The sequence below is a fragment of the Mauremys reevesii genome, linkage group 3 (assembly GCF_016161935.1).
Source record: "Mauremys reevesii isolate NIE-2019 linkage group 3, ASM1616193v1, whole genome shotgun sequence".
NCBI classification, from domain to species: Eukaryota; Metazoa; Chordata; order Testudines; family Geoemydidae; genus Mauremys; species Mauremys reevesii.
This window is the reverse complement of record NC_052625.1, coordinates 102,029,812-102,056,936: the sequence shown is the minus strand read 5'-3', so window position 1 is coordinate 102,056,936 and position 27,125 is coordinate 102,029,812. Positions and strand designations below refer to the sequence as shown.

Below are 27,125 nucleotides of genomic sequence, written 5' to 3'. Positions count from 1 at the left end.
TCCCAGGATTTGTTTTTCACTTTTTTTTCCTGCTACAACCAGTGTTAAAAAAATTAAATCACCATTTACACTCACCCTTCTATCCTTGGGGTAACACAAAAACAAGCACAAATACCCTGTGGAAAAAGGGCCACACACAACTAAAAGGATATATTTTTAAAAGCTCAGGCCACTTTTTAAATGGATCATTTTCTTTAATCTTGATTGTATTGATTTTTTTCCCTGAGAACAAATGTTGGTTTAATTTTTTAGAAGGTGCCAAACTTTTAAAAAGTTGTGAAATAAAACCCAGCCTGTATAGTGCTTTTCAAATATTTAATCCATCACTTACCATCTACAGACTTCTCTAACCAGTCATGTATGCCTTTCTAATTGAAGAACAAAGAATCTGGATAAGTTTATGAGCAGATATAGGCTTGACTAATATACATCCTGCCTGAGCCCCGCTGCGCTGCCGACCGGGAACCGCCTGTGTTAAGTGCTTCACAGTCGGAACCTGCACCTGCACCCACAACCCCAACACTCCGGGCCCCAGCCCAGAGCCAAAAACTCCCTCCCAGAGCCCACACCCCTCACCATCTCCTACCCCCCAGTACTCTGCCCCAGCCTGGAACCCCCTCCTGCACCCAAACTCCCTTCCAGAGCTTGCACCCGTCACTCCTGCACCCCAACCCCCTGCCCCAGGCTCAACCAATGCACACTCCACAGTTGAGAATGTTACACTGATTTGTGACAACCCCTGAAGGATTTTGGATCTATAAACTACAAATGACACTAATAAAAAGTAAAACTCATGAAATGTCCAGTAGATTCTATGAGATTAGGTGCAGTGTGACCGTATGACCCCTACACCCAAACTCCCTCCCAAAGCTTGCATCTCTCACTCCTGCACCTCAACCCCCTGCCCCAGGCTCAGCCCGGAACCCGCTTTCACACTCCGAACCTCTGTCCCAGCCTGGCGAAAGTGAGTGAGGGTGGGGGAGAGCGAGTGAAAGGGGGAGATGGAGTCACTGAGGTGGAGTAGATCTGGGTTGATCTTAAATTCAGAAAGTGATCTTGTGCACAAAAAGTTGGAGACTACTGCATTACAATGAAGAGAAACCTCAGAGTTCTATTATGGGCCGAATTCTTCTCATTATCTGTATGTTCTACTATATGGTGTCAATATCAGCAGTTACCACAATTGGACTTCCACTGATACACATACAGTGCTCAGATGTACTTATCCTTTATACCAGAGCCTGTTATGAAAGTCTCCCTGCTATCCAATTGTTTCAGTGAAATTCAGTCTTAGATGGCTTGGAATAAGCTCTGCCTCAACCCAACCAAGACTGAATTGCTATTGATTGCTACAAGATAGAGGTATGGGAGGATTGAATTTAGATAGGTCAGATATTTTGGCAGTTGATCCTGCTAGGAATTCTTAGGGTCATTTCAGACTCTTGTCTTTCTAATGTCAACATATGGAAATTTAAATCAATGAAAATTCAGATGTGGTTGATTTCACACAGTTGATGAATGTTGCCAAGATAAAACACTTGCTTTCCACATCTCATACAAAGATTCTTATTCCTGAGTAGACAGTTAGTTATTATGCTTTTTAATGCTGTCTTTCCTGCTGTCTCTATACAGTCTTTCCAATAGGTTCAGAAGCAGCAGCTAGCTTTCTTACACTGGTTAAGTATGATGACAGAATTCTTCATTTCCCACACATACTGCACTTCTAGATCAGTAGTTTGTTTAAATACCTCTCCTTTCATGAGCTAGTACCATGTGATTAGTTTGAACTAACCACACAGTACATCCTGGCATGATCTTTTACAGGAAAGATATAGAGAATTTGGGCTTGGGACTTCTGAGATAATAAAAGAATGAAATTCACAAATTTCCTGACTTGAAGGACTTGACAGAGTAAAAGTCATGTCAATTTCAATCCTTTGCAGACTCATAAGAGATACCAGTAAAGTACAAGGATGGTATAATGTGTACATTTGTATTATATACACTTGAAGATCAGTGATATTTATTTCTTTGTCCATCTCTGAGGTAGAATTTTAAGTCTGTTGCAGCACTCTGTTAAAGACCTGATGTTATTTTATCAGGGGGATAATTTATAACAGTAAATGTTAGTCAGGGGCCCACTGGGTCTAGGACTGAATCCAGTCAATCCTGATAGCCTCCTTTTTAAGGATCAGTTTAAACAACCACCACACCACTACCACCTGGAATCAGAACTTAAAGACATAAGACATATTGCTATATAGTAAACTGATATGAAGCAATCAATGAAAATTAGTTCCCAATCATGTCATAACTAAGTCACAGTGATATTTTAGGTGGACAAGATAAAACACTATATGCTATTGTAAGCTGAAAATGTGGTTGCACAAATTTACTGAGAAACTGTGTTTAAATGCAGTCACATAAAAAAAGGAAAGTATGATTTTGGGGCTGATTTCAAATTGATTCCTATTTACTCATATCAGTAATGTTTCTTCACAACTGAAAAGCATTAATATAACTAACATTTTCTCTATCAATGAAGCAATGGGTTCTCAGTAAACCATTGTGTATTACACATAATTAGTCAACATCAACATCCAGTTATACTTAATATTCCCTCCCTTACTCATTGAAAAATAAGTTTGGTGTGGGAGGAGAGAATAAAGTTCTACATTGCCTTAAAAAACAAAATAAATTATGCTATTGATTAAATTCCTATGTTGCTGCCTTCTGCAAGGGTTGAGGAGGGATTTGTTATATACAAGTAAAATGGTGACACCTAGTGGAAGTAATAATCAGCAAGTAAAACATCAACATTAAAAACAGGGTTTAGAAGTTTGGGTTTTTTTTCTAATTTACAGCAGTTTCCCCCACCCAGGGGATCAACATATTAGTTTGGGGGAAGGAGGAGATGTGAATTTCACCAGAAAGGAATAATAGGGCAGGGAAGGAAGAGTTATTTGCCTGAAATTCTGCTTCCTTAGAAATATCATGAAGGATTCCTTCTTGTGCTCTACTGCTACTGCTGCCCTCAAGGATTAAAATAAGACACAAATGGCAATTAGGCATCTAACTACCTTTCACTTCTTTGAAGCCTCCCCTTTCAGAGATTTCTACTAGCCTTCTGCTATAGTGCTGAGAAGAAACCTGCACAAACTGTATAGTTAAATAAAATGTCATGAGCTAGTCACTGAATTCTACATTCTCCACACAATGCCAGGGATAGTTCAGTGGTTTGTGCATTAGCCTGCTAAACCCAGGGTTGCAAGTTCACTTCTTAAAGGGACCATTTAGGGATCTACAGCAAAAATCTGTCTGGGGATTGGTCCTGCTTTGAGTAGGGGATTGGACTAGATGACCTCCTGAGATCCCGTCCAACTCTGATATTCTATGATATAAAAGTAAATTATTGAGTCCTTATAAGCAGCACACACCCAGAGTTCTGCAAACTCAGAAAGAATCCCTGACTTCACACATCTTCTTTTGTAACATTCAATCAGCCATGACAGCATGTGTGCTGGCCCCTCAGAGCCAAATGTGGAGCATGTATTTTTTTTTCCTTGAGTGGGGGAAAATTGAGAGAGAAAGCTACAAAAAATCAATAAAATAATAGAAAGTAAAGAGAAGGAAAGATGGGAATGAAACAGCTGAAGAAAAGGAAAGGAGAGATGGAGAGAGAAAAGCACATGGCAACAATGTAACAGGGAGAAGTTAAAGGGGATTCACCAGTTCATCGCAAGGGGGACTACAATAAGTTTGGGAACTACTTCTTGATGTAGTCCTCTGCTTAAATGCTCAGAACAGAAGAAAACCAAAACTAGTCTTTGAAAATGTTTTTGGAATACTGCAATTTTATCTAGAAGTTACCTATTAACTCAAAATGGAATGGACAGAGTCATTCAAAGCAAATCCCTGCACGATGACTGGTTGAGGGATATAATCAGGCAATCCAAATGCAGCAACTTGTACTATTGCCCGGGCTTGAGTAACTTAACAAGACTCCTACTAAGAAGTGGACACAAAATATTGAGACCCACACCAACAGAATCCAGAGGAAAAATAGAGCACTGCTCACAGGAGCACTCCCTACTTGGACTGATTATTCATGCTGAGTAAGACAGGGAGCAGAGCACTGATAAGAGATAGTGACTAAACACACCTAGCAGTGGGAAGCAAGAAATCTCACTGGAGTCTGAAGAAGAGCAACAATTAAACCCATAGGCATGGCTGATCTCAGTGCTTTTAACGCACGGGCCATGTAGGCACTAACACCAGCATCTTGACGCTTAACCAATTAGTTTAATGTGAAAGCGTACACTCGTCTCTTCAGTAGCCAACAGAACTAGGCTTTAAAAGACAAAGAATCCACTACCATTTATGGAGAGTTCTTTTTATTCCATATTGACAGAAGTAGTAGTACATTTTAATGAAAGGAGCTCAAGCATAGGTCCAAAAGTTGCCAACCCTGCTTGATCACTCCTGCACTAGAAAAGAGTATACTCACTATAAATATGCAGTTTGCTTTGTTATTTAAGCTGCTATGTGCCATATGACCGCTGCTATTTTCAGACCATTAAATGCTCAAGCCACTTGAAAATTATGAATATATTTTACTTCAGTTATTTTTTCCACTATTTATATCACTTTATTAACCAACACTAATTGCAAGTCTAACTGAAATTACAAAACTTTTTGAACTGCTTTCAGAAGATGTACATTTCCCAAGACAGAAAAATCCAGCTTCAGTTGCCTAACCCAACTTGGCAGGGGCTGGGATGCTGCAGAGGCAGCATGCTCAGCCCCAGGCTTTGTAGCATAATTATTTTAAATAGAATTGTTTTTCAAGGTTTGCCATAAGGCATCAGCTGTTCCTGAAAGCAAGAAAAATGAGAGATCATCAAGATTTCATTTGGAACCCAGAGAATCCCTAGAAAACAAAAGTGGGAAAATTAATGTGAACAAGATTAATTATTTTGGGAAAAACAAAATGTGTTTATTAAGTGCTTTGAGTGTATATTATGTCATTTTATAGTAAACACACCCTGCCCATTCTCTACTGTTTAAATAACTGAATTCACTTAAAAAAACCCTATATTAGTATGATGTTAAGACTGAAACTATAAACACAAATATTACTATTTGTTTCTGGTAGCAGCCACAATATGCTGGCACTTTACAAACCGAAAAAGGAACAATCCCTGCTCTGAGGAGCTTTCGATACAAAGGCAGACAAACAGTGTAGAAGGTGCATAGGATATATAGTTATGGGCCAAATATATATATATATATATATTTATATGAAACAAACTTTTTCCAAATTACTCCTCCAGCTTAGCATTGTCAGCCATCAATTTTTCCATAAGCATCTTGTCAGAGGTGTATATTCAGGAGTGACTTGAACGTAAAGAGGATAAGGGCCATAACGAGCAAGCTCAGCAAAGTAATATACCTGCAGTAGTCTTATTTTGGCCACGATGCATATGGATTTGTGATCTAAGCACAAATCTATAAATCTATCTAATTCTAGCTTTGATGCTGGCTGTCTCACTGGCTTGGAAGAACCATGATCTCTGTGTCTCAGTTTCTTCATCTCTAAAATAGTGATAATACCTATTTATCCTGCAGGAATTTTTATGAGGATTAGTTACGTTTATGTTTGCAATATACTTTGAAGATGTAAATAAGTATTAAACACAGTATTTTGAAGTATATTTTAAGGAACATTATCAGATTAAAATCTTATTTGAAAATAGTTTTCTTACCTAAAGCTGTCAATGTGGAACAAATCAGCATTATATCATAACTGATGTGATGTAACATGTTATACACTTAACTGGCTGGAAATCCTTTTAGTTGCATAGGAGTGCCTCAGCCCAGCTATTTGTAACAAATAATTCTGCCCACTCCTATAACACCCCCACTATTGCGAGTATGCCTTCAGGAGTTACAGATATTCTAATAACTGTGTTATAAATGTTTTCCTAAGAATTGGTTCATTTTCACCTTAAACAGATGGTACTGAACATCTGACATGTTGATTTATATTTTATAAATCTTTTTTAAAGAAAAGAATCCAGATCTGTTTTCAAACTAATTTTTACAACAGAATACAGAGGATCACCAATATAATAGTCAAAGTTTTTATTGATACATCATTGATACAGGGGTGTCTTGCAGTCTTTTTTTTAATTATTGGAAGGAGAAAACCTCTTGTTAAGCTCCTTTCCACATCTTATCAAGAACAATGATATCCAGGAATCTGAGGGTTAAAGACATAACCATTTTTGTTGACTGAGAATGGAGGAACTACTCCGATGATTACCATAAAAGCTCAGCAGTATGTTGACAATCTCAACAATCCACAGACTGTTTTCTACCTTTGCAGCCAGGCAGGAAGTTCAGATTGCTGAATACTCACCATGATAAAGAAAAAAATTCCATACAGGTTAGTCCTGAAGGAGTATTTATGGCAAAAGTAGAATATACTCAGTACACCGTCCATTAAACAAGCACCCAGAGATTAACAGAAGCTTTTATATTGTGGTATGTCTGAACTGGACAGCAACTGGGCCTCCATGGTTACATGTAAATTGGTTCAACACATTTTCACAATGTAAAAGAGAAGGGGGAGAAACATTTCCCAATAAGTACAGGTTAGCCTCACTGCAGCTAAATTCTATGGGGAGCTGAATGATGGTTTAATAACACAAATAAAAGGGGTTTTCACTCACCATAGCTAAACTAGGCTCTTCTGACCAAAATCAGTCACCCAAAAGCCTCACTTGCACATTTCTTGCATGTGCCCTGGGTCCTATCCTGATTATTAGAGTCAATCATTGTAAAAGTATTGACAACTGGTGATAAAGTTGCCCCCACCTTTCCTAGCGTCTCTTCTCATTCAAGCTCCAGAATAACAACTTCAGACTGACACCAAAGCAAGTTTGAAACACTTATCTTTATTGCTTGTCATATACTGTGTAATCTTAGAGTGGAAGTCTGCCGGGCCTTCCTACACACCTTCATTACACACATCATTGATAAGGCAATGAGTTATTTTGGACTTGGCCCCTTCTAGAAAAGGGCCTCATTTCTGCTCCTTTGGATGGATGAGAGATTTTGATTTCGTACGTTCCCCTTTCCTGGACTTCTGCAAAAGAAAGAAATTGTCAAAACAGGCTGAGTATGTCTAATTTAGTTGTTATATATAACAAATTTCATTAGTCACATGTCCTAAGCACATCAAAACATCAAAAGTTGTTTTCAAAGACATAAGATTGTTAGCTGTATATTCTTTTTTAATTTATTTATTTCGCTTTCCTTGGTATATAATTATGGCATGTCTTCCTGCATAACCTGTATGTGCAGCTGACTGAAATTTGATATGTATCCTCCCTAATGTGCAAAGCACAGCTGTATTGTCACTTGCTTCTTCTGTGCACAGAATTAAATTTTAGTAGTTTATACACTTTAATATACAAGTTGCTCCTTATTTAAAAAGATAATATCCTTCAATGCATCTTTTCCCCTTACATTAAGTCTCAAGCTCCCATCACTGAAAAGGCACAGAATCAGATCTTTAGCAGATTAAACAAACAAAGTGCCCATTCTCTCTTGTGTCTAAGATATTACAGTGAAATTCACTGAAATAGTCTAAGGCAATGGTTCTCAAACTGTGGGTCAAGACCCCATTTTAATGGGGTCGCCAGGACTAACGTTAGACTTGCAAGGGCCTGGGGTTGAAGCCAAAGCCTGAGCCTCTCACCTGGGGCTGAAGCCGGAGCTTTGGCTTAGGTTTCAGCTCCTCCCCCCCCAGGGTCACGTAGTAATTTTTGTTGTCAAAAGGGGGTCGCAGTGCAATGAAGTTTGAGAACCGCTAGACTACACTACACAGTTAGGTCGACATAAGGAAGTTTATGATGACCTATTATATCAGTGTCTACACTACAGCCTTCCTCCCACCAATACAAATGCACTACTACATTGATATCATAACTCCACCCTCCCCGAGAGGCTTAAGGCTTATGTTGGTGTAGATACTGCGCCTTTACATCTGCTGTCTTGTCAATTTCACTGCAGGAGCCATGAAATTGACAAGAAACAACCAGGGGCAGCTTTGGACCCTGCTCCAGGCAGGGAGCTGGGGTAACTTCAGATTCCACTCCTGGCTGGGTACTGGGGCGAGAAGCCTGAGTGCCCCCTCCTGCCCACCCATTCCCTAGTGGTCAGAGGCCATAGCTGCTTCCACCTGCTCCTGGTGGGGAACAGGAAGAAGGGGGGGAAGCCCACCGGAAGCCCAGGCTCTCAGCTCCCCACACTGCCCCTCTGAGGTCAGTGGAAACTCTCCTGGTGAGGACGCACACCACCAACACAAGGAGAGTAGTGTGGACATGCACCACCGCAGGTTTGTATTGTAGATATACCCTAAGGGAAGTGAAAGTCCCTTTAAAAACTAGATTGCCTAAAGCACTAGAAAATGGTGCAGGGAATTGGCAGAATAGAAAAAGTAATGTAATATGTCTTTTCCAATTCTGCCCTTGATTATTTTAATGGAAAAGCTCACCAGCTACAAAAAGCCACCACGCTAGTTCAGATGTTGAGTTCATTTAAAAAATTTTAATGAATCCTGGACTTGAAGCAGGAATTACTTGGTATAATTCTATGGCCTGTGTTGTGCCAGACTAGATGATCAAAATCTTCCCGTTTCATTAAAACTCTATGAATGCACAAAGTGGAAGAAAAAATATATGGAAGAATGACAAATGGAATTGTTTTCTGGTAGTCTTAAAAATCTAGAAAAGAGGATGCTTTATCTGACTTTTCTGTTACCAATTTAAAAGGAACAAGATTGCACATAACTGAAATCCTAGAAAATCCTCTGTGGATACATAATTCAACTATTCTATTTTTACAAGAAAAAAGTGGAGGCTGCAATTCTAATACCTTCAAGAAGATGAGCACCAAAATCCTTCCACTTGATAAAGAAAACCCACATTTTTCAAGCAATCAGATGGTTGATAAAGGCAGAAAGGCTTTACTACTACCATATCACGTATTTTCTGGATTCCTCACAAATACCCAATAAAGACAGAATCCTTAAAGTTGCCTGTAAAGTAAGTGATCTGATAGGAAAGAAAGCTCCTACTGTATTTCTCTGGACTCTGAACCAATCTCAAGAGCTTCACATAATATACAAGAGAAAAACACTGAGAAGCTTACTGCCTCTGAACTAAACTTTCCTTGACAAGAAAAATAAAGCTGCAAGTTTGCTCCAAAGAAAGCTGAGCCAGCTACATTGACATACTTATATATTTCTGGGGCAGACTGCTGTAACCCCGTTGGATAAAATCTGAGCCACAGTGACAGTTTTACTAGAACGGGGCTCTACATAAATACTGATTACCAGGGAAGTATATTTCTTATAAATTGAAAGATTTATTCGGGTCAAACACTGACCTTAGTGATTTACTATGTTACTATAATCCCACCTTTTATCAGTGTCTGGCTTCTTCAGCTCTTCAAGGAAGAGACTCTCTCTGTAAAAACACCTAGCACATTTTGGGTGCTATCACAGCACAAATAATAATTACAAAATGATTAAACAATTCAGTCAAATGATTGTTTGACGGAAAGCTATATTTTTTATATGCCAAGGGGTTATAATTAGCAGTTTGACTTGTTGTGTTATGTTAGGTAGCAAATTTTACAGGATGTGCAGATTTCCTTCTGTAAAAGGTAAACTTTGTGATAAAGCTCTTAACAGGTTGATTTCTCTTAGCCTTTGTACTGGACACACACTGAATACTTTGTGATATACATAGGGGATCAGACAGCAAGTGTGAAAAATCAGGATGGGGGTTGGGGGTAATAAGAGCCTATATAAGAAAAAGATCCAAAAATCGGAACATCTGGTCACCCAAGGTGTACAGAGGAAGGTGTTCTACCATTATACAAGCGGTTGCACATGGTTCTCTTTCTTGACATCTTTCATTGACAGTATAGGCCAATAAATGAAATTTAACTTCTTCATTGCTGAATAGCTTGTTCACACGTGCAAAACAAGAGGTATGAAACACATCCCAATAAAGGGATTACAGAGTGCTGATGCCCACCCCAAATCCTGTACTTCTTCCCTCTCCTTCCTTATTACTAGGCACATAGGGCACCTCTACACTACAATGGCAAAGCTGTGCCCCTACAGCGCGGTAGTGCGGATGCCTCCTGTATGGGGGAAGGGGGTTTTCCGTCGCTGCTGTTAATCCACAGGTGACGGGAAGACTTCTCCCAGCAGCGACCGAGCCGTTTCAACACCCTTAGCGCGTGGCACAGCGGAGCGAAACAGCGAGGTCAAGCTAGTCTTTCGGTGCAATTAGGCCTGAGGTTAGAAATCGGGATTGCTGTTGTTGGGCGCCCGCCCCCCGCCGGAGCGGCTCACCCCAGGCCGAGCGGGGGATCGTGCAGCAGCGGGGGAGGTGGGTCTCAGTGCAGGCGGAGGGGGAGCGGCGGGAGGACGCCGCAGAGCCCGGTGTGGGTGTGCGGGGGGAGGGGGGGGCCCCAAGCTCCCTAGAACCGAAACGCAGCGGGAGCGACCCGGCGGCGGGCAGCGCCCCCTCCGGCAAAGCGGCTGCTCCCAGCGGGCCCGGACTGGCTGAGCACGGGGCGGGGCAGGGGGGGGGGATCCCGGCGGCCGCGCCCCGCCGCTACCTTCCCAGACGGTGTCGGCGCCCCGGCGCTGCAGGAACTTGTACCAGAAGGTGCCCGCGGCCTCCTCGTCCGGCAGCGCCGCCTCCGCCAGCCACAGCGCGGGCTCCTGGGCGGGGAGCGGGGCCGCCGGGCGCGCGGGCCGCATGGGCAGCGCGCGCTGCGGGTCCCAGTGGCCCAGCTCCGGCCGCGAGCCGGCCACCAGGAGCACCACGCCCCCCTCGGCCAGCCCGGCCGGCAGCACCACCCCGAAGCGGAACAACATGGCAGCGGCCGGCCCGCTCCCAGCCGCCGGGAAGGCGAGTAAATCCCCGGGTGATTTATCACCTCCGGGACGCTAGGGGGACCATACAGACGCCACTTACTTCCGGGTTCTGTCGTCATCACGTAAACGCGTGGCACGCTGGCAAATGGGTGCGAGGCACGAAAGGGGGATATCACGTGACTCGGAGAGCCCTAGGGTGCAGTGCCTCATGCGCATGCTCAGGCGGGGGCGGGCGGCCGGGCGAAGGGGAGGAGAACCCCTGGGCGCGCGGGTCAGGCGCTGCCTGGGCGCAGTTTAGCTCTGTGAAACTGTGGCTGCTGCCAGCCCTCTCTGCAACAGATACTGAGCTGCCGCCTTCACTGTGGTACCTGGTACCCACCCCAGGGGAGGGCTAACACCTACCTTACTCCGGGAGAGTTCAGCCCCACCGCTGGCTACAGTGGAGAAGTAATCAGCAGACTAACAGGGGTTGCAACAGGGACAACATGGTTCAGCTCTGCTCATAACACTCACCTTTACTAGCAAACCAAACAGCAATCTGGTAAAGGACAGAGAGACCTAGTATTTGCATTACTTGCATGATATCTTCTGGAAAAATCCTCTGTTAGTCATCATCCACACCATTGTCATCCTGCCCTTAGCGCGTGCAGGTTGGGATACAGCTTTTATAATGTGTTAGGTTCATATATATATTTAAGGAGGTTTTAACCCCCTTTCCTTACTTGAACCTCCAAACTCACTACTTTGGAGTGCCCCATTTTCCATAGGTCAACTTGTGAGTTTCCCCTTATTAACATTTACGTCACCTTATCATCATAGTAACAGGCAGTTTACCTTAAGGAAGTCTCTAACATTTCACCCTAGCTACTAGCGGTCATCTCTTGTAGAAACAACTATCCAAACAGAATTATTTTCAAAATATCAGTATATCACAAACAGGAACAAGCTCTGCAAGTTTATTAACAAATTACTTATGCTAATTTAACTTTTTAAAATAGCTAATTTATCCTAAGGTCTAATTTGGCTAAGATAAATATTTTACAAGCCTGGGGCTTATGCATGAATTAATACTTATATTTCATCCCTATATCTTCAATATACCTGATATCTTTTATCCTTGGCTACTGACCACATACACAGCTAAAGGGTTTCAACAAAGGTTTGAGCAAGCTCAAACAAATAATATCTATTCCTTTCCTCATATAGAAAGATATTGGTTTTGTAACCAACTACCTCTTTTAATATAGCATTGCTCATGTTACTGTTTATACTACAGAATCTGCAAGACTCCAGTAGTGGTTAGGTCCCCATTGTGCTAGGTGTTGTACAAATAAAGAGATAGTGTCTACACAGAGTAGCTTACAGTTTAAGGCCCCAATCTTGCAAACAGCTACTCATACTAGAAGTGTTTGCAGGATTGGTGACTGTGGAGAATGTTAGGTAATGTGTTCAGTTAGTGTTATTTATATACAGAGTTATAGGGGAAGTGAGGCCTATGGTGGGACATGAGACAGTGAAGTAACATCTGAGGACTCTGTAAATGCATTTTGATTGCTAGGAACCATCTTGGAATGTTCAGTTGAATTCCAGCAGGTGGGCAAGGGCCATTGGAAGAGAGAAAGTACACTTTATATATATATATATCCTATACCTAAACCACACACTCTTTTAGGAGGAATGCAAATGTATTTGTCTAATTTATGTGTTTGATTTTAGATGCATAAATTAATTGGACAGCACTACCCAGAATCAAAGAAAGATTCTTTGCTGAAAATTTCAACAACCATTATTTGTTTTTTTAAAGAAACACCACAAAGTGAACTCAGAGATTTAAAATATGATGTTAAAATGATTATGCTAATAATAGGAAACTGAAGCTAATGAACTACCTAAACCAATAAATGAGGCACAGACCCAACTCCTGTAATTAAAGTCTAACTGCATGACTTAACTGTTTCAGATCTCTGTTTGCTATAATCTAATGATACCACAATAACAAAGAAAAGAAGTGGAGAATTTAGCTTTTATATGCAATGTCTGGGGGAAGACTATTAAGCAAATTAAGAAGCTGGTTATCACATAAAACTCTGTTGATAAAGAGAACAACAATGTTTTGGAGCTATTGCATAGCAGAAATAATAACTCCAGAGGTTACTGTAACTGTTTGCTGCTGGTTTATGATGTAAGAGTGTATTTTGTGCAGGATAGATTATAAAAATATCCATTTTAGTAAGTGCACTTAATCTTGAGATTTATACTGTGATATTAGATAGGGCGAAACACAAGGGATTGCTTATTAGTATTATTTAAAAGCAGGACCTGCTCCAGGCACCAGTTCAGCAAGCAGGTGCTTGGGGTGGCCAAGGGAAAGGGGTGGCACATCGGACTCTTTGGCGGCGGGTCCCTCAGTCCCTTTCGGAGGGAAGGACCTGCCGCTGAAGAAGAAAGCAGCGCGGTGGACCTGCTGCCAAAGTGCCGCCAATCGCAATAGCGGTTTGTTTTTGTTTTGTTTTTTCGCTGCTTGGGGCGGCAAAAACTCTGGAGCCGGCCCTGTTTAAAAGGAATCATAGAGTAGTATGAATACATGTTTATAGAGTAAATAATTTGCTACTGTTGTGAGTTTGTATTTGATTTGCCAGAAGCCTGTATCTGTAATGAAATGCCAAATTTAATATAGACATTGCAGGACTGTTAAAATCACTATGAAAATATTCCAGCCAATTTGAATTTTTCTGTACAGAGTATGTAAGTCATAGCAAGAGCTGATGATAAAACTTGCCGCTTAAGAGTCTATCTCAAGACTTAAATCAAATCCTAACAGCTTTAATCAAACTGAATTATTTTTACATTATATTGACCTAGCTGAGATCATTGCAAAAGCCATCTGAGCTCATTGGGCTCAGCTGTGCAAAGCTTATGTGATGTTACTGGCTGTTTGTGAAGGTGTAAGAAATTATTGAATAAGTTATACTGTGTCTGCATGTGTTATTTTATAAAGGATTATAGTACTATAAAGACATTTGCTACCTTGTTTTGAAGGCTTTAATCATAAGGCTAGCATTCACCACAGTTGCAAGAACACAATGAGATGTCTTGGAGGTGCTAATATTCCCTTTTCTTTTTAACATCGAAGCTGTTTCTCTTTGTTTCCTTGACTTGATACGAAAAGATGTGATTTGTTTTGAAAACCAAATCTAGTCTAGAGATTAAATGAACTGTGGCAGCAATAACTTTGCTCTTCTAATTTAAAACAGTTACACTGTTACCATATAGAAACACACTGTGGTAAAACATGAATTGCTAAAAACCTTTCCCTTGGGCAATATCATTTATAATTTATATAAAATAACATTCATCTTTTTAACGTTGCCTTTATGACCTTTTTCACACAATCACACCAGTTTGTAGTTCTCTTACTTATACTTGCTTGATATTTGTTTTTACTAGTGATTTTATGAAACGGTAGTAATTAATGCTATATGGACCTGATCAAAGCCAATTGAAGTCAATGGAAGGATGCCCCATTGGACTTCAATGGATATTGGAGGATGACCACCAAAAAAAAAAAAAAGTAATTACTTATTCATAATGCAGCATATTGAAATACACTGTTTAGTACTTAGTAAAGCTGGAAATGGTCAAAAAATCTGCAAGTATTTAATAATGCCAGGGCTGAGTGTATTCTTAGTACTTGAACTGAGATACCACGGGGGTCCACAAAAGACTACCTCAGTTGAGGGTGGGATGGAGGCCGGAGTCATAACTCTCATCCCCACCTACCTTGACCAACATAGCTGACCCCATGCAGGGATGAGAAGAGTTGTATGTTAATTGCAAAAGCAGCCTTGAGTCTAGGAGATCCTTCCAGTCAAGTATTTCCCTACAAGTGTCACTACAGTAATGGGCAAAAAAAGGTGGGAGCGATACATTATAAAGATTCCCAATAAAGAAAGAAGTTATAAACACCATAGACTATTAAAAATCTGTGTAAAGTCAATACTGTCTAGTGGTTTCAAGTAGAGATGGTGTGAGAAGTCAGAACTCTGGGGTTTTACTCTTGGCTCTGCTGCGTGTGAACTTTGGCAAAAATTTTACTTCTTACAGAAGTCACAGCCCAGAAGGAGAGGGTATATGGGGGCTGTAAGCCACTTTTGCATCATCCCATCCTGGGCTGCTTTGGGTGTTGGGCATGCCCTCTGCTGTAACTTAAAAGCCCAGAGGGCCTGTATAAGCTATGAAGGCTTTCCCAAGTACCCTGTGGGCTACAGAACTGCATGATGCAAACTCATTCCCCAAGATGTCCTCCTGCAACATCCCATATATCAGGGATTGCAAAGAAGTCCCCATGGCTTTCTTCTGCAGTGCTTGCACTAAGGCAATTCTTCCTTGGACGAATACAGGACTTTTGGGGCCCCTTACACCACTCTGACCCTTTAACCTCATTGAAGGGGCTGGAATGGAGATGAGGATCTCACTCACAGGGTTTATACGTACCACTTATATACCTCAGAGGGGTGTTGAGCAGGGTGGATAAAAATCAATGATTTTTTTTTTAAATTGGATTTTTTTATTTAAATAGGATTTTTTTGGTAAAATGCTTTTTGAGGAAAAAACCCATCTAAAGATAGTTTTAATTAAGATACATTATAGCTCAAAAATATCTCATAATGGAATAGGGATTATAAATTCTAATCCTACAGTATGAGAGAATATATTCATGTAATGTTTAAGAAAAGTTTTGTAAATGAGTTCCAATAGTTCATGGATTAGGGACCCAATCTTATAGGGTTCCAGGGGCTTCTGTATATTAACATGGTTCAGTCATTAAGACCAGGATACAGTCCACCCAACAGAGCAGATGTTGCAGGCAAATTGCTGGATAAAGTGTATGAAAGAGAAATTGAGCAGTGCGCAAAAGGTCTAGAGGATAAAATTGTTAACCTGAGTCTTGATGGGTGGAGCAATGTCCACAATGATGCTGTTGTATGTGCTTATGTGACAACAGAAGAAGGGAATGTCTTCCTTACAGAAACAATTGATACATCAGGAAATGCACACACAGCAGAATACTTACAAGAAGTAGCAGTAAAAGCTATAACAAACTGTGAAAAAAAATTCAAATGTCTAGTATGCAGCTTGGTCACAGATAATGCTGCAAATGTATCCAAGATAAGAAGAAATTATTTTGAAGAGAGTCCCAAGCTAATAACATACGATTGCAGTGCTCATTTGATGCACTTCGTAGCCAAAGACTTCAGTGTTCCAGAAATAAAGATTAATGTTGTTGAAATTGCAAAATACTTCTGTAACAACCACTTTGCAGTAGTTGCTCTGAAAAAAATGGGAGGAACCAAGCTAACTCTCCCACAAGACATGCGATAGATGGAACTCAGTAGTGGACTGTTCTGAGCACTATATCAAGAACTGGTCTAATCTGATGACAGTTTGTGAACAAACTCGTGAAAAAATAGATGGCACTGTCACAGCCAAAGTTCTCAACATTGGGCTGAAGAGAAACGTTGAACACATGCTGAGTACCCAGAAACCTATTTCTGTAGCCTTGAACAAAATGCAGGGAAATAGCTGTTTTATTGCTGATGCTGTTGAAATTTGAAAGGAACTGAGTGAGATCTTAAAAAGAGAAATATGCAATGACACAGTTAAATTACAAGCATTAAAAAAGCGAATGGGACAAGCACTATTTCCAGCTCATTTTCTTGCAAATATTCTGAATGCTTGGTACCAGGGTAAAATCTTAACTGTTGAAGAAGATGAGTTGGCTACGACATGGACATCCAGCAATCTTTCCTCCATAATGCCAACTATAATAAACTTCAGAGGTAAGGGTGAACCTTTCAAGAACTATATGTTTGCCGATGAGGTTTTAAAGAAAGTCACACCAGTGAACTGGTGGAAGTCACTTAAGCACTTGGATTCAGAGACTGTTGAAGTGATAATCTCACTTTTAACAACAGTAGCTTCTTCTGCCAGTGTAGAAAGAATATTTTCTTCCTTTGGACTAATTCATTCCAAATTGAGAAATAGTTTGGGACCTGAAAAAGCAGGAAAGCTTGTTTTTCTTTTCCAGATTATGAACAAACAGGAAAATGAAGGTGAAGACAACTGAGTTAGCTGCAGAAGCCAATATTTAAAGTTTCTTGTGTTGACCTGGCTGACATAGTTGATTTAATTTTTTTTTAATTTCATTTAACTATTTTAGTTAAAAACAGTTTTAACAAAAACAAACCTGATTTTAAAAATCTTGAATGTTTAACTAAATTCAAAAATTCATATTCTTGTTTTGTTAAATTATTATATGTTTGCTATTGAAGAAAAAAATCCAGAATACATAACGTTGTTGTTGTTTTAGTTAAATAAAACAAGTTAAATGTCTGTCTGGTGATGTTCTCCTCCCAGTACAGCGTAGCAAGAAAACCCTCCAAATATTAATGATTTACCTGTTGAATTGGAGGTAGTTCACGTTCCAATGACTTCATAAATATCTGCTTCAATTACCTTTGGTAAATGAAATAACCAAACAATTATTCATTTTCTGATATAGCTGTAAAACTAATCTGAAAAGTTTTCAAAATAAATCACACAAAAAAATGTATAGTGTACCTTCTAAAAATGGTCTATCTCTGAGTTGTGAAGACTATGTATTAAAGTTATAGCAACCAAGAAGAATGCACTTTTATGTAGAAATCCATGATTAAATCGAGTCTTCCTGGCTAGTGATTTAAATCAATTTGATTTAAATCAAATCCACCCTGGTGTTGAGACTTAATTAGTGTTTGCAAAGTACTTTGAGATCTTCAGGTGAAAGGTGCTGCAGAACAGTAAGTGCAAATTATTATTTCAAAGTCAATCTAATTAGAACAACTGAGGTCTTAAATTAACCTGTTATTATCCCTGGAATGTCAAGCTTCCCATTAAACATGAATCTTAGAAGAAAAAAAGATTCAGTTTGAAATGAGGCACAAAACAAAAGAACAACATATTTGGCTGTATGTGACATCAAAACACTATTCCATTAGTTATAGGAAGGAGTGGGTGACCCAAAGTTAATGTGACACACACCATGTGAGTGTTTACAAAAAAAAATGTTTCCTTTGTAGAAACAAACCTAATATAAACCTTTCATTTTTCAAAAGCAAACACAAACCATAGTAACAGACCTGCAATGGTACCGAATTAATGTAGTATCTGTAACAGTGCATAGTTTCAGTGTCCTTAGGAATGAGTGCACTTTAGCACCTTCTACCAGTTGGCAGAAAATTCCTATATTTTACCTTCCTGTCACTTGCTTTAAGAAAGAGTTATTGCTTAGTTTTCACTATTATGTGGGGTTCTCTGTTGTAAATGCATTATGCATGACTAACAACACTTCAAGAAGTCCAAACAGCAGAGGGCAAAACATTAGGCACTGAATCATCTGGAAGATCTGAGTTTTACTTAAGTAATATTAATTGTGCTTCATTTGCCTTCTTTAGAATAATAGTGGCCACAATTTTGTGTTTTGAATTCAGGAACAAACCAAAATCCCCACTGTTGTATAAAAGGGGAGGTGGGGCATGGGAGTGCCATGGTCAGTTTCCAAGCAACCATGGGAAACAGAGTGAAATTAGAAAAAGAAGATTTTCACTATGCTCTCCAGCACCCGATGTTATGCTTTTAGCATAGCTACAGCTCCATAGTTTTATTGGAAGTTATAATGGTATCAGAAAAATGAAAGGGATTATGTATAGATGGGAATATGCTTGAGACTAGATCCAGCTGACCACATTGTAACAATTAATATAGCAGCTGTAACCCATTTCCTGCTCAAAAATTAAAGTTAATAATAGTAATAATAATAGTAGTAGCGGGAGAGGGAGAAGAGTCAGGCTTTTCATAACCCTGTACTTCTTGGATCATTTAACTGTGTTTTCATCAATCCTTGTAAAAAGGGGAGGAAATTGTGTGGAGGAGGGAAATATAGTTGGATTGGTTTATCATCATTGTTATTAAACATACAGTGCCCAGGGTGTGCAACATACAAAAATCAAATCATGTTTGGAGATGGTGCAGGCGGACTCTCATTTCACCCCTTGACAACATCCTCCAGTTCTGTAAAAATCTAGGCTTCTAACCTTCTCCTATCGTTGTCTCCTTTATACTGACACAGGAGAGTGACTGAGCAGCTTGTAGCATTGTTCACCATGGAAGGAGAAAAAGGCAAAATAGAAGAAAATTGGATTTGTGAGTAAAAACTGGGATTAGAAAGCGCCCATCACACCCAAAAAGCAAATCTAATTAGCATCCATTCAGAAGTGAACAGACAGGTACCCTGAATACACTCTTATCCTTAGAAGGTTATTCCTGTCAATACAAAGGTCACTGGAAGGGCATCCAGAGAAGTTATGGAGTCCATGAAAGATATCATACTGTATCCTGAATCTTTTATTTCCATAGTTAAACAGCAAGCCACAACCATACTAAGGCTGATTACATGTTTCTCTAGAGTCAAGCTGTCAAAGATGAGGCCTAAAGGAATTGGATATAGCTTCTGCTAATTTGAGTATTTCACTACAGTTACCAAAATAAGACTATACATTGATAGGTATCCAATAGCATTTAGTATTTCTGTATTTAAAAAAATCACGTTTTATTCCATAATCTAGAGGTGAATGGAATTATCACGTAATAATATATATTTAAATAAACTTTAATATTATTTCTGTACCAGTGTACTGAGCACATTCCTTCATCATCTCCTTGGCTCCATGTATTCATCAATTCTGCAGCCACAAAATTGTGCTCCAGAATTTCATCTTTCATTTAAACGAAAATTCTGGGGCATATCCTCAGCGGGGATAAATCAGCATGACTCTTTTTGAACTCAATGGACTTAGATAGAATAATACCTGCTGAGGATTCTAGTCAACATGGCTGCAAAGAAAAGCCTGAAAATATGAACTGAGTGTAAATCAATGCAGTGCTGTCTGACGGAGTTTGCTAACATCCTGAAACAATAGTTCTAGAGAGGCGTGACTTCCCCCGTTTATATCAATAGACCATTAACACTGAAATTTAAAGATGACAATCTGTGGTATACTGAAAAATGAAAATGTAGGAAGAGTGTAAAGTAAACTGAATAACAAAAACAACACAGGAGTTACTGAACTGACTATATTCTTCTTTTTCATATTTAATTCAATACAAAACCTGTATTATAGATTTATCTGAAGCAGTCACAGATAGAATCTAGCAATTTTGCGACTGAATTTAGGCAGTAACTCTTTCAGAAATTATGACTCGTGCAGGAAGTATTGTTTGAAATTTTTGGCCTGTGTTATGCAGGAAAACAGATTGGATTAACACAATAGTTCCTAATGTCTTTAAAATCCATTAATTTAAATCCGCTTGTCACAGAGAACCTGTGGCTTTGGTTATCATACTAAAAGCATTAATGACATCTCATAGGATCTCATAGCTGATATTCTGATTTTGAAGTCCTTTATGCACAGGTTTTTCTGAATTCCCCAGAAAAGTCCTTACAGCTTCAAATTTAAAATGAGTGGTTTGTGGCAGTGGACAATTTTTTAATCAAATGAGAGGTTGTTCAAACATGCCACTGAGAAGGGGTGATGGAAACTAGCAGGAAAGGGCCAGTCAGAGAGTCAGTAAAACTGCGTGTCTCTTTCAGGGAAGTTGAGGGAGTGATGTGGACGAGATCCACAGGAAAAGGATATAAATATGCATGACTATAGAAACAGGAGCCACTGGTGTGGACTTAAGCTGCATTACTCTGCTAATTCCCCTTTTTTGCCTGCCTGGTTCCATCAGGGCCACTGGCTGTGTTCCCAATAACAGCCACCAAGGATACCTAGAGGGAGTTTTTGCTGCTTCAGTCAACATCAACAATATCCACTGAGTTTTATGTCTATATTTAGCATAAATATTATATATGTATATACACACACACACCCCTATATACACATGCTTCATATTTTGCAAAAATAGGTAAAATTACCTTTCTTAATGACATATGGCATGTCTTAAGTAGCCTTCTACTTGCCTAGAGAAACTCAAGATTTAATTCTTGTTTATTTAGAATCTCTCAATTGTATATACCATATATAAAATTAATTATATATAATATGTATATATGCACACAGCATATTTACATACACAGTAAACAGTATGCATAGCCTCAATAGGAACTAAACCATTATTTTACTTATATAGCAAAAAGGATTCAGGAATAAAAATAATCTCAAAATATTTGAAAGATTAAGACTAAATTAACAATTAGAGGATCATTTGTTTTCAGCCTGCAATTTTGCAGGTGCAATTATATACATTCACAATATAGGTCTTGTAGATGTTTTAATAAGTGTTTTTGGGAATAATCAAGTGCATAGACATCTAAATTTCCTAAATGGCATCCATAATTATAAAGGAAAACTAGATGAAAATGGCACAGTTGTACTAATAAAATATACTAAGGCCCTACTCCATCAAAGCACATAAGTGCATACTTAAGTTTAAGCACATGAACTATTCCTACTGACCCTATCAGGGACTTGTATACTAGAGTACAGAATAACTTATGTAGGTATCCTGAAGAATTATATGCAACTCTCCATTTTCAAATGGCATTCATCTATTTGGTACTCACTGTCTTTGACCTTATTTAGATTTAAAAAAAAGCAGTTGGGGTATAGGCCATTTGAGATACATCAGCAGTTTAACTTTTTTGGTTGCTGCATGAAGTTATATCTTGGTAGCTGATAATCCCGCTGGAAAGTAGCAACAGGAGCTAATTGTCTCATTTAAAGTTGCCTTTTCAGTTTATCTACATACATCAATTAAAATCATTCACATATCCACATAGTTATTCTCAGAAGAAGATTGTCATGTGTTACGGAACACAAATGCCCAAAGTCTTTTTGAATCTGGGGTAAACTGAAGTTGAAGAAGTTAGGGATTTGAAGATCTAGTGCCAGACACTAATCTGACCAACATTGGCATAATTGAGAACCATGTAGTTATTACCTCAAGTACATTTTTATAGTTCTGTGGTTTTCTAAAACCTCCTTAATCCCACTCACTACATATAACCGCAAATCAGTAGAATTGCTTTCTTGAACTAGCAGTTCATCAGTTTCCCAGACCAGGTAACTTTTGATCTGATCTTTCTCCCTTCAAGAATTTCTACCAGGAGAATTGATTTAATTCGATTGAGGTGAATCTCTTGCTTATTTAGTAAAATATTTTGCTTGCATGGGTATAATTGTATGTAAATTGTTAACAGCTATTTTTATTTTCCCCTGCAAGCATTTTGAATACCAGCCAACCATTCTTCTACTTAGTTCTTAATGAATTCTTGTAGTGGAATGTTGAAATTGCTTAGCAGTATTTTGAGTACTTAGCTTCATTTTCATTGTAGTCCATTTTTTTATGCTACATGTACTTAATACAATTCCAGAATTAGTCATTCACAATTACAGCTAATCTAGTGACTAAACAAAATATTAAGGGGGAAGGAGTGTGAATGTAGTGTTCATGAAAAGTGATATTCTGACAGCCAGAATTGGGCTCGTAGAGGACATCAAGACTGAATGCTAACTATGGAGCAGCTATTATTGTTCCATAATAAATATCCAGGGGTGGCTCTAGCAATTGTGCCGCCCCAAGCAGGGTGGCATGCTGCGGGGGGCGCTCTGACGGTTGCCGGTCCCGCGGCTCCGGTGGACCTCCTGCAGACGTGCCTGCGGAGGGTCCGCTGGTCCCACGGCTCCAGTGGAGCATCCGCAGGCGTGCCTGCGGGAGGTCCACCCGAGCCGCTGGACCAGCGGACCCTCCGCAGGCATGCCTGTGGGAGGTCCACCGGAGCCGCCTGCCGCCCTCCCGGCGGCATGCCGCCCCAAGCGCGTGCTTGGCACGCTGGGGTCTAGAGCCGGCCCTGTAAATATTGTCATTTGAAATAATTTTAACAAACAAGCAACGAAAACCAGCCATCTTATTTACCATTTGTGATGTTCCCCTCTAGTGTTATCTGGATCGGTGATCTGCTAGGTCACTCCAATCTTGACTCTGGGAGCCAGCCTTACCCTGCTCTGCTGTTAGAACTCCCACTCCCGGGTTGTTCCCTCACAGCCTCTGGCATGTAAGCTGCTTCTTGGCTTGTGCAACCGAATGACACTAGCCAATTCTCCGGTCCCAGACACAGTCCTAGGCACCTCCATCTTTCAGTGTCCCATTATGCCCGCTGGACATTGCAAGCTTATATGAGTTTGTCAATTTAACAAAGAAATTGATATGCACCAGGCTTGTTATCCCAAGGGGAGTTTCTGACATGCTTCAAACCAAATGCACTGCTTCAGGTAGAATAAACAAATTTATTAACTACAAAAGATAGATTTTAAGTGATTATAAGTCAAAGCACAAGTAGTCAGATTTGGTCACATGAAATAAAAGCAAAACACATTCCAAGCTGATCTTAACACTTTCAGTGCCCTTACAAACTTAGATGTTTCTCACCACAGGCTGGCTGGTTGCTCTTCAGCCAGGCTCTCCCCTTTGATCAGTGCTTCAGTCACTTGGTGTGGTGTCTGTAGATGTAGGTGGAAAAGAGAGAGGAAGAGCATGGCAAACATCTCTCCTTTTTATCATGTTCTTTCTTCCCTCTTGGCTTGGCTCTCCCCCCCTTCGGGATCAGGTGAGCATTACCTCATCGTAGTCTCAAACTGACCAAAGGAAGTGGGGTGACTCACTCGAGAGTCCAACAGATCCTTTGTTGCTGCCTAGGCCAGTGTCCTTTGTTCCTGTGAGGCTGGGCTGGGTTTGTCCCAGATATGCCCTGATGAGGTGTGAACTGCCCCTCTGCTCTTGGAGAGTTTTTGCCTGGGCTTATTTTAAGTTGTGAGGACACATTTTCAGCCTCATAACTACATACATGAAATTACAACCTATAACATTACTATAATACCACACAATGATATTATAAGGACGAACATGGGGGTATAGGATGTTCCCCTGAGGTACAGAGTGTCACACCATTATACCCTAATTTTTTGAGTTTGAGAATGTAAATTAGTAAAACTCTTATTTCTACATTATCAACAACTCAGCAATACTAATAATGTCTACATTCACAGCCCTAATGATTGGTGTAAATAGTTGCAATAAAACAAGCTTACCTGATGCATATCTGAACCAACAGGCACTCCCAAATATCTAAGTGTCCCAAACCAGCCACCTAGGACTTTATTTCAAGAAGAAGAACTTCTAAGAATATCAGGGCCAACCAATGAATGCTTCCAGTGCTATTACTGCAGAATTAGATGAGGAACAATAAAGAAAAGAACAATGCTGACCACAAGATTTAAGTGTAAAGAACACTTGCTTTAGCATGGTCTTCTGATGGGGCCACACTGGAGCCATGAGGATGACTCTTGCTCTGTCCTGTTTGATCTTTACCAGGATCAATGGATCAATGGCACTGGTGGAAAGGCATACATGAGTGCCCCCATCCATGGAATGAGGAAGGCGTCTGAGAGGGAACCCTTGTCCAGACCTTGGAAAGAGCAGAACTGGTGGCACTTCCTGTTCTGTCTGGACATGAACAGGTTCACCTGGGGAATTCCTCGCCATTGGAAAATCACCCTGACCACCTCCAGATAGAAGGACCACTCATGGCGAGATGAGAAGGTCCTGTTGAGGCAATCTGCAAGGATCTGGACCCAGGCAGATGGGTGGTGATCAGATGAATGGCATGCCATACACAGAGGTCCCATAGGCTGAGTGCCTCCTGGCAGAGGGCAGAGGATCTGACCCCTCCCTGCCTGTTGATGTAGTACATCATGGCATCAGGACCTGCACCACCTTGCCTTTCAGGTGGGACAAGAATGCCTGGCAGGCCAGGTGAACCGCTCTGAGTTCCCTGATATTGATATGGAGGGCCATATTGTCCCGCAGCCAGCACCCCGAAGTTTGCCCAGGTGGGCTCCCCAGCCCAGATCCAAGGCGTCAGAGACCAGGGTCAGCAACAGGGAAGAGGCCGCGAAGGGAACTCCCTCCAACACTGACTTGGGGTCCCACCATCAACTCAGGGATGAAAGGACGTGACCACTTGGTCCGGGGAGTGTCTGTTGGGGATATAGACCGAAGCCAGCCATGCCTGCAGCAGCCGCAGATGAAGTCGAGCATGGCTGACCATGTACATGCACACGGCCATATGCCCCACCAGACGCAGAAAGGCGTGGGCTGTGGTGACCGGGTGCCTTCTTAACTGGCAAATCAGGTCCTCCATGGCCTGAAACTGTGCTTCTGGAAGGAAGGCTCTGGCCCACGTGGCATCGAGAACAGCCCAGATGAACTCTATGCATTGGACTAGCATGAACATCAACTTTTCTGTGTTTATTAACAGACCCAGGTCACGGCAGATGGAGTTCACCAAGCCGAGATTTTTCTGTACCTGATCCGGAGATCTGCCCTTGATAAGCCAGTCATCGAGGTATGGAAAGAGATGGACCCCCTGCAGCATCTGAGGTAAGCAGCCACCGATGTCATGCACTTTGTAAACACCCTCAGGGCTGAAGAGAGGCCAAAGGGTAGTGCCGTGGAAATGGCACCCTCCCACTACAAAACAGAGGAAGTGCCTGTGGCCTGGGAATATAGAAATTTGGAAGTAAGCATCCTTCAAGTCGAAAGCAGCGTACCAGTCCCCTGGATCCAGAGAGGGGATGATGGAGGCCAAGGAGACCATGTGAAACTTCAACTTCTTGAGAGACTTGTTGAGGCGGCGCAGGTCTAGGATGGGTCTGAGGCCCCCTTTCGCTTTCGGGATTAGGAAGTACTGGGAGTAGAATCCCTTTTCTTTCATGTTCCGAGGAACCTCCTCCACAGCCCCCAGACGCAGGAGATTCTCGACCTCCTGAACAAAGAGTTGCTTGTGAGAAGGGTCCCTGGAGAGGGACGGGGAAGGTGGTGGGGAGGGGCTGTCAAAAATTGCAAGTATAGACACGCGATATTATGTCCAGGACCCAGTGGTCTGACATAACCCACAACCAGGCTGAGCAGTAGGGGAACAGGTAGTTGAGGAAAGGTAGCGGATCCAGGGAATTAGCTGGGGCATTTCTCTCGATCGCGCCAGCAAAACAAGCATTTCTGCTCTGCAGAATGCTTGGCTTGGCCAGCTGGTGCAGGTGAGCAGGAGGTAGAAGGGCTGTGATGACTAAAATCAGTGTCCCTGCCCCTCCTTCTCACAGGTCTGGGGCAAGACTGCCATGACCTCGATGGCAGGGGCAGCCGGGATGGCTTACGCGCCAACTGTAGCATGTGGATACCCTTGATGTCCTTCACCCTTGATGTCCTTCACCCTGTACAGCCTCACATCAGTCTGCTCAAAAAACAGACCATTCCCATCAAAGGGAAGGTCGTGGATAGAGGTCTGCATCTCCTGCAAGAGACCAACGACCTGAAGCCAGGAGCTGTGCCTCATAACCACCACGGCTGCCACCACCTTGGCTTCTGAGTCCACTGCGTCCCATGCCATCTGAAGAGCAGATTGGGCCACTGAGGTGCACCAGAGTACACAACCAGAGTAACATACTCCTGGGCTCAGTCCTATGGGAGGGAGTCCTTGAATTTATGGAGAGAGTCCCATAAATTGAAGTTGTAGTGGTCCTGGAGGGCCTGGTGGTTCACCACCCAAAATTGTAGACTTCCAGTAGAATAAATTTTTCTTCCAAACAAGTCAAGTCTTTTGGCCTCCTTATTTTGTGGGGTGGAGTTGGTGCCTCTGCTTCTCTTTTTCATTGGCCGTGGAGTCAACCAGTGAGTCAGGAGGAGGGTGAGTATAGATGTATTCAAAGCTTTTGGCCAACACAAAGTACTTCTTCTTGACCAGCTTTGAGGTGGGAGGGATGGAGGAGGGCATCCGCCAGATTCCTCTGGCAATTTTCAGGACGCCCTCATGCATGGGTAGTGCAATACAGGTAGAGGTGCAGGCTGACAGGATGCTGAAGAGAGTGTCCTCTTGCACAGCCATCTCCTCCACTTGCAGGCCCAGGTTTTCGGCCACCCGTTGGAGCAAGGTCTGGTGGTCCTTTAAGTTGTCAGGTGGGCTGGCACTGGAGGGCTGCCTCATCAGGGGATGAGGAGGAGTAGT

At 41.3% G+C, this 27,125-nt stretch overlaps 1 protein-coding gene across 10 annotated transcripts in view; it reads right to left on the bottom strand.

Moving 5' to 3' along the window:
- Positions 1 to 11,075, bottom strand: part of EPM2A (EPM2A glucan phosphatase, laforin) — a 52,107-nt gene extending 41,032 nt beyond the window's left edge. For 2 of the 10 annotated variants that reach the window (XM_039530696.1, XM_039530698.1), the window contains exon 1: positions 10,705 to 11,054. In XM_039530696.1, coding sequence (XP_039386630.1) covers positions 10,705 to 10,966 — 262 coding nt within the window. In that variant the 5' untranslated portion in view covers positions 10,967 to 11,054. The other 8 variants (XM_039530702.1, XM_039530701.1, XM_039530699.1 and 5 more) reach the window with 8 other exon arrangements.
- Between the last annotated feature and the right edge of the window lie 16,050 nt (positions 11,076 to 27,125).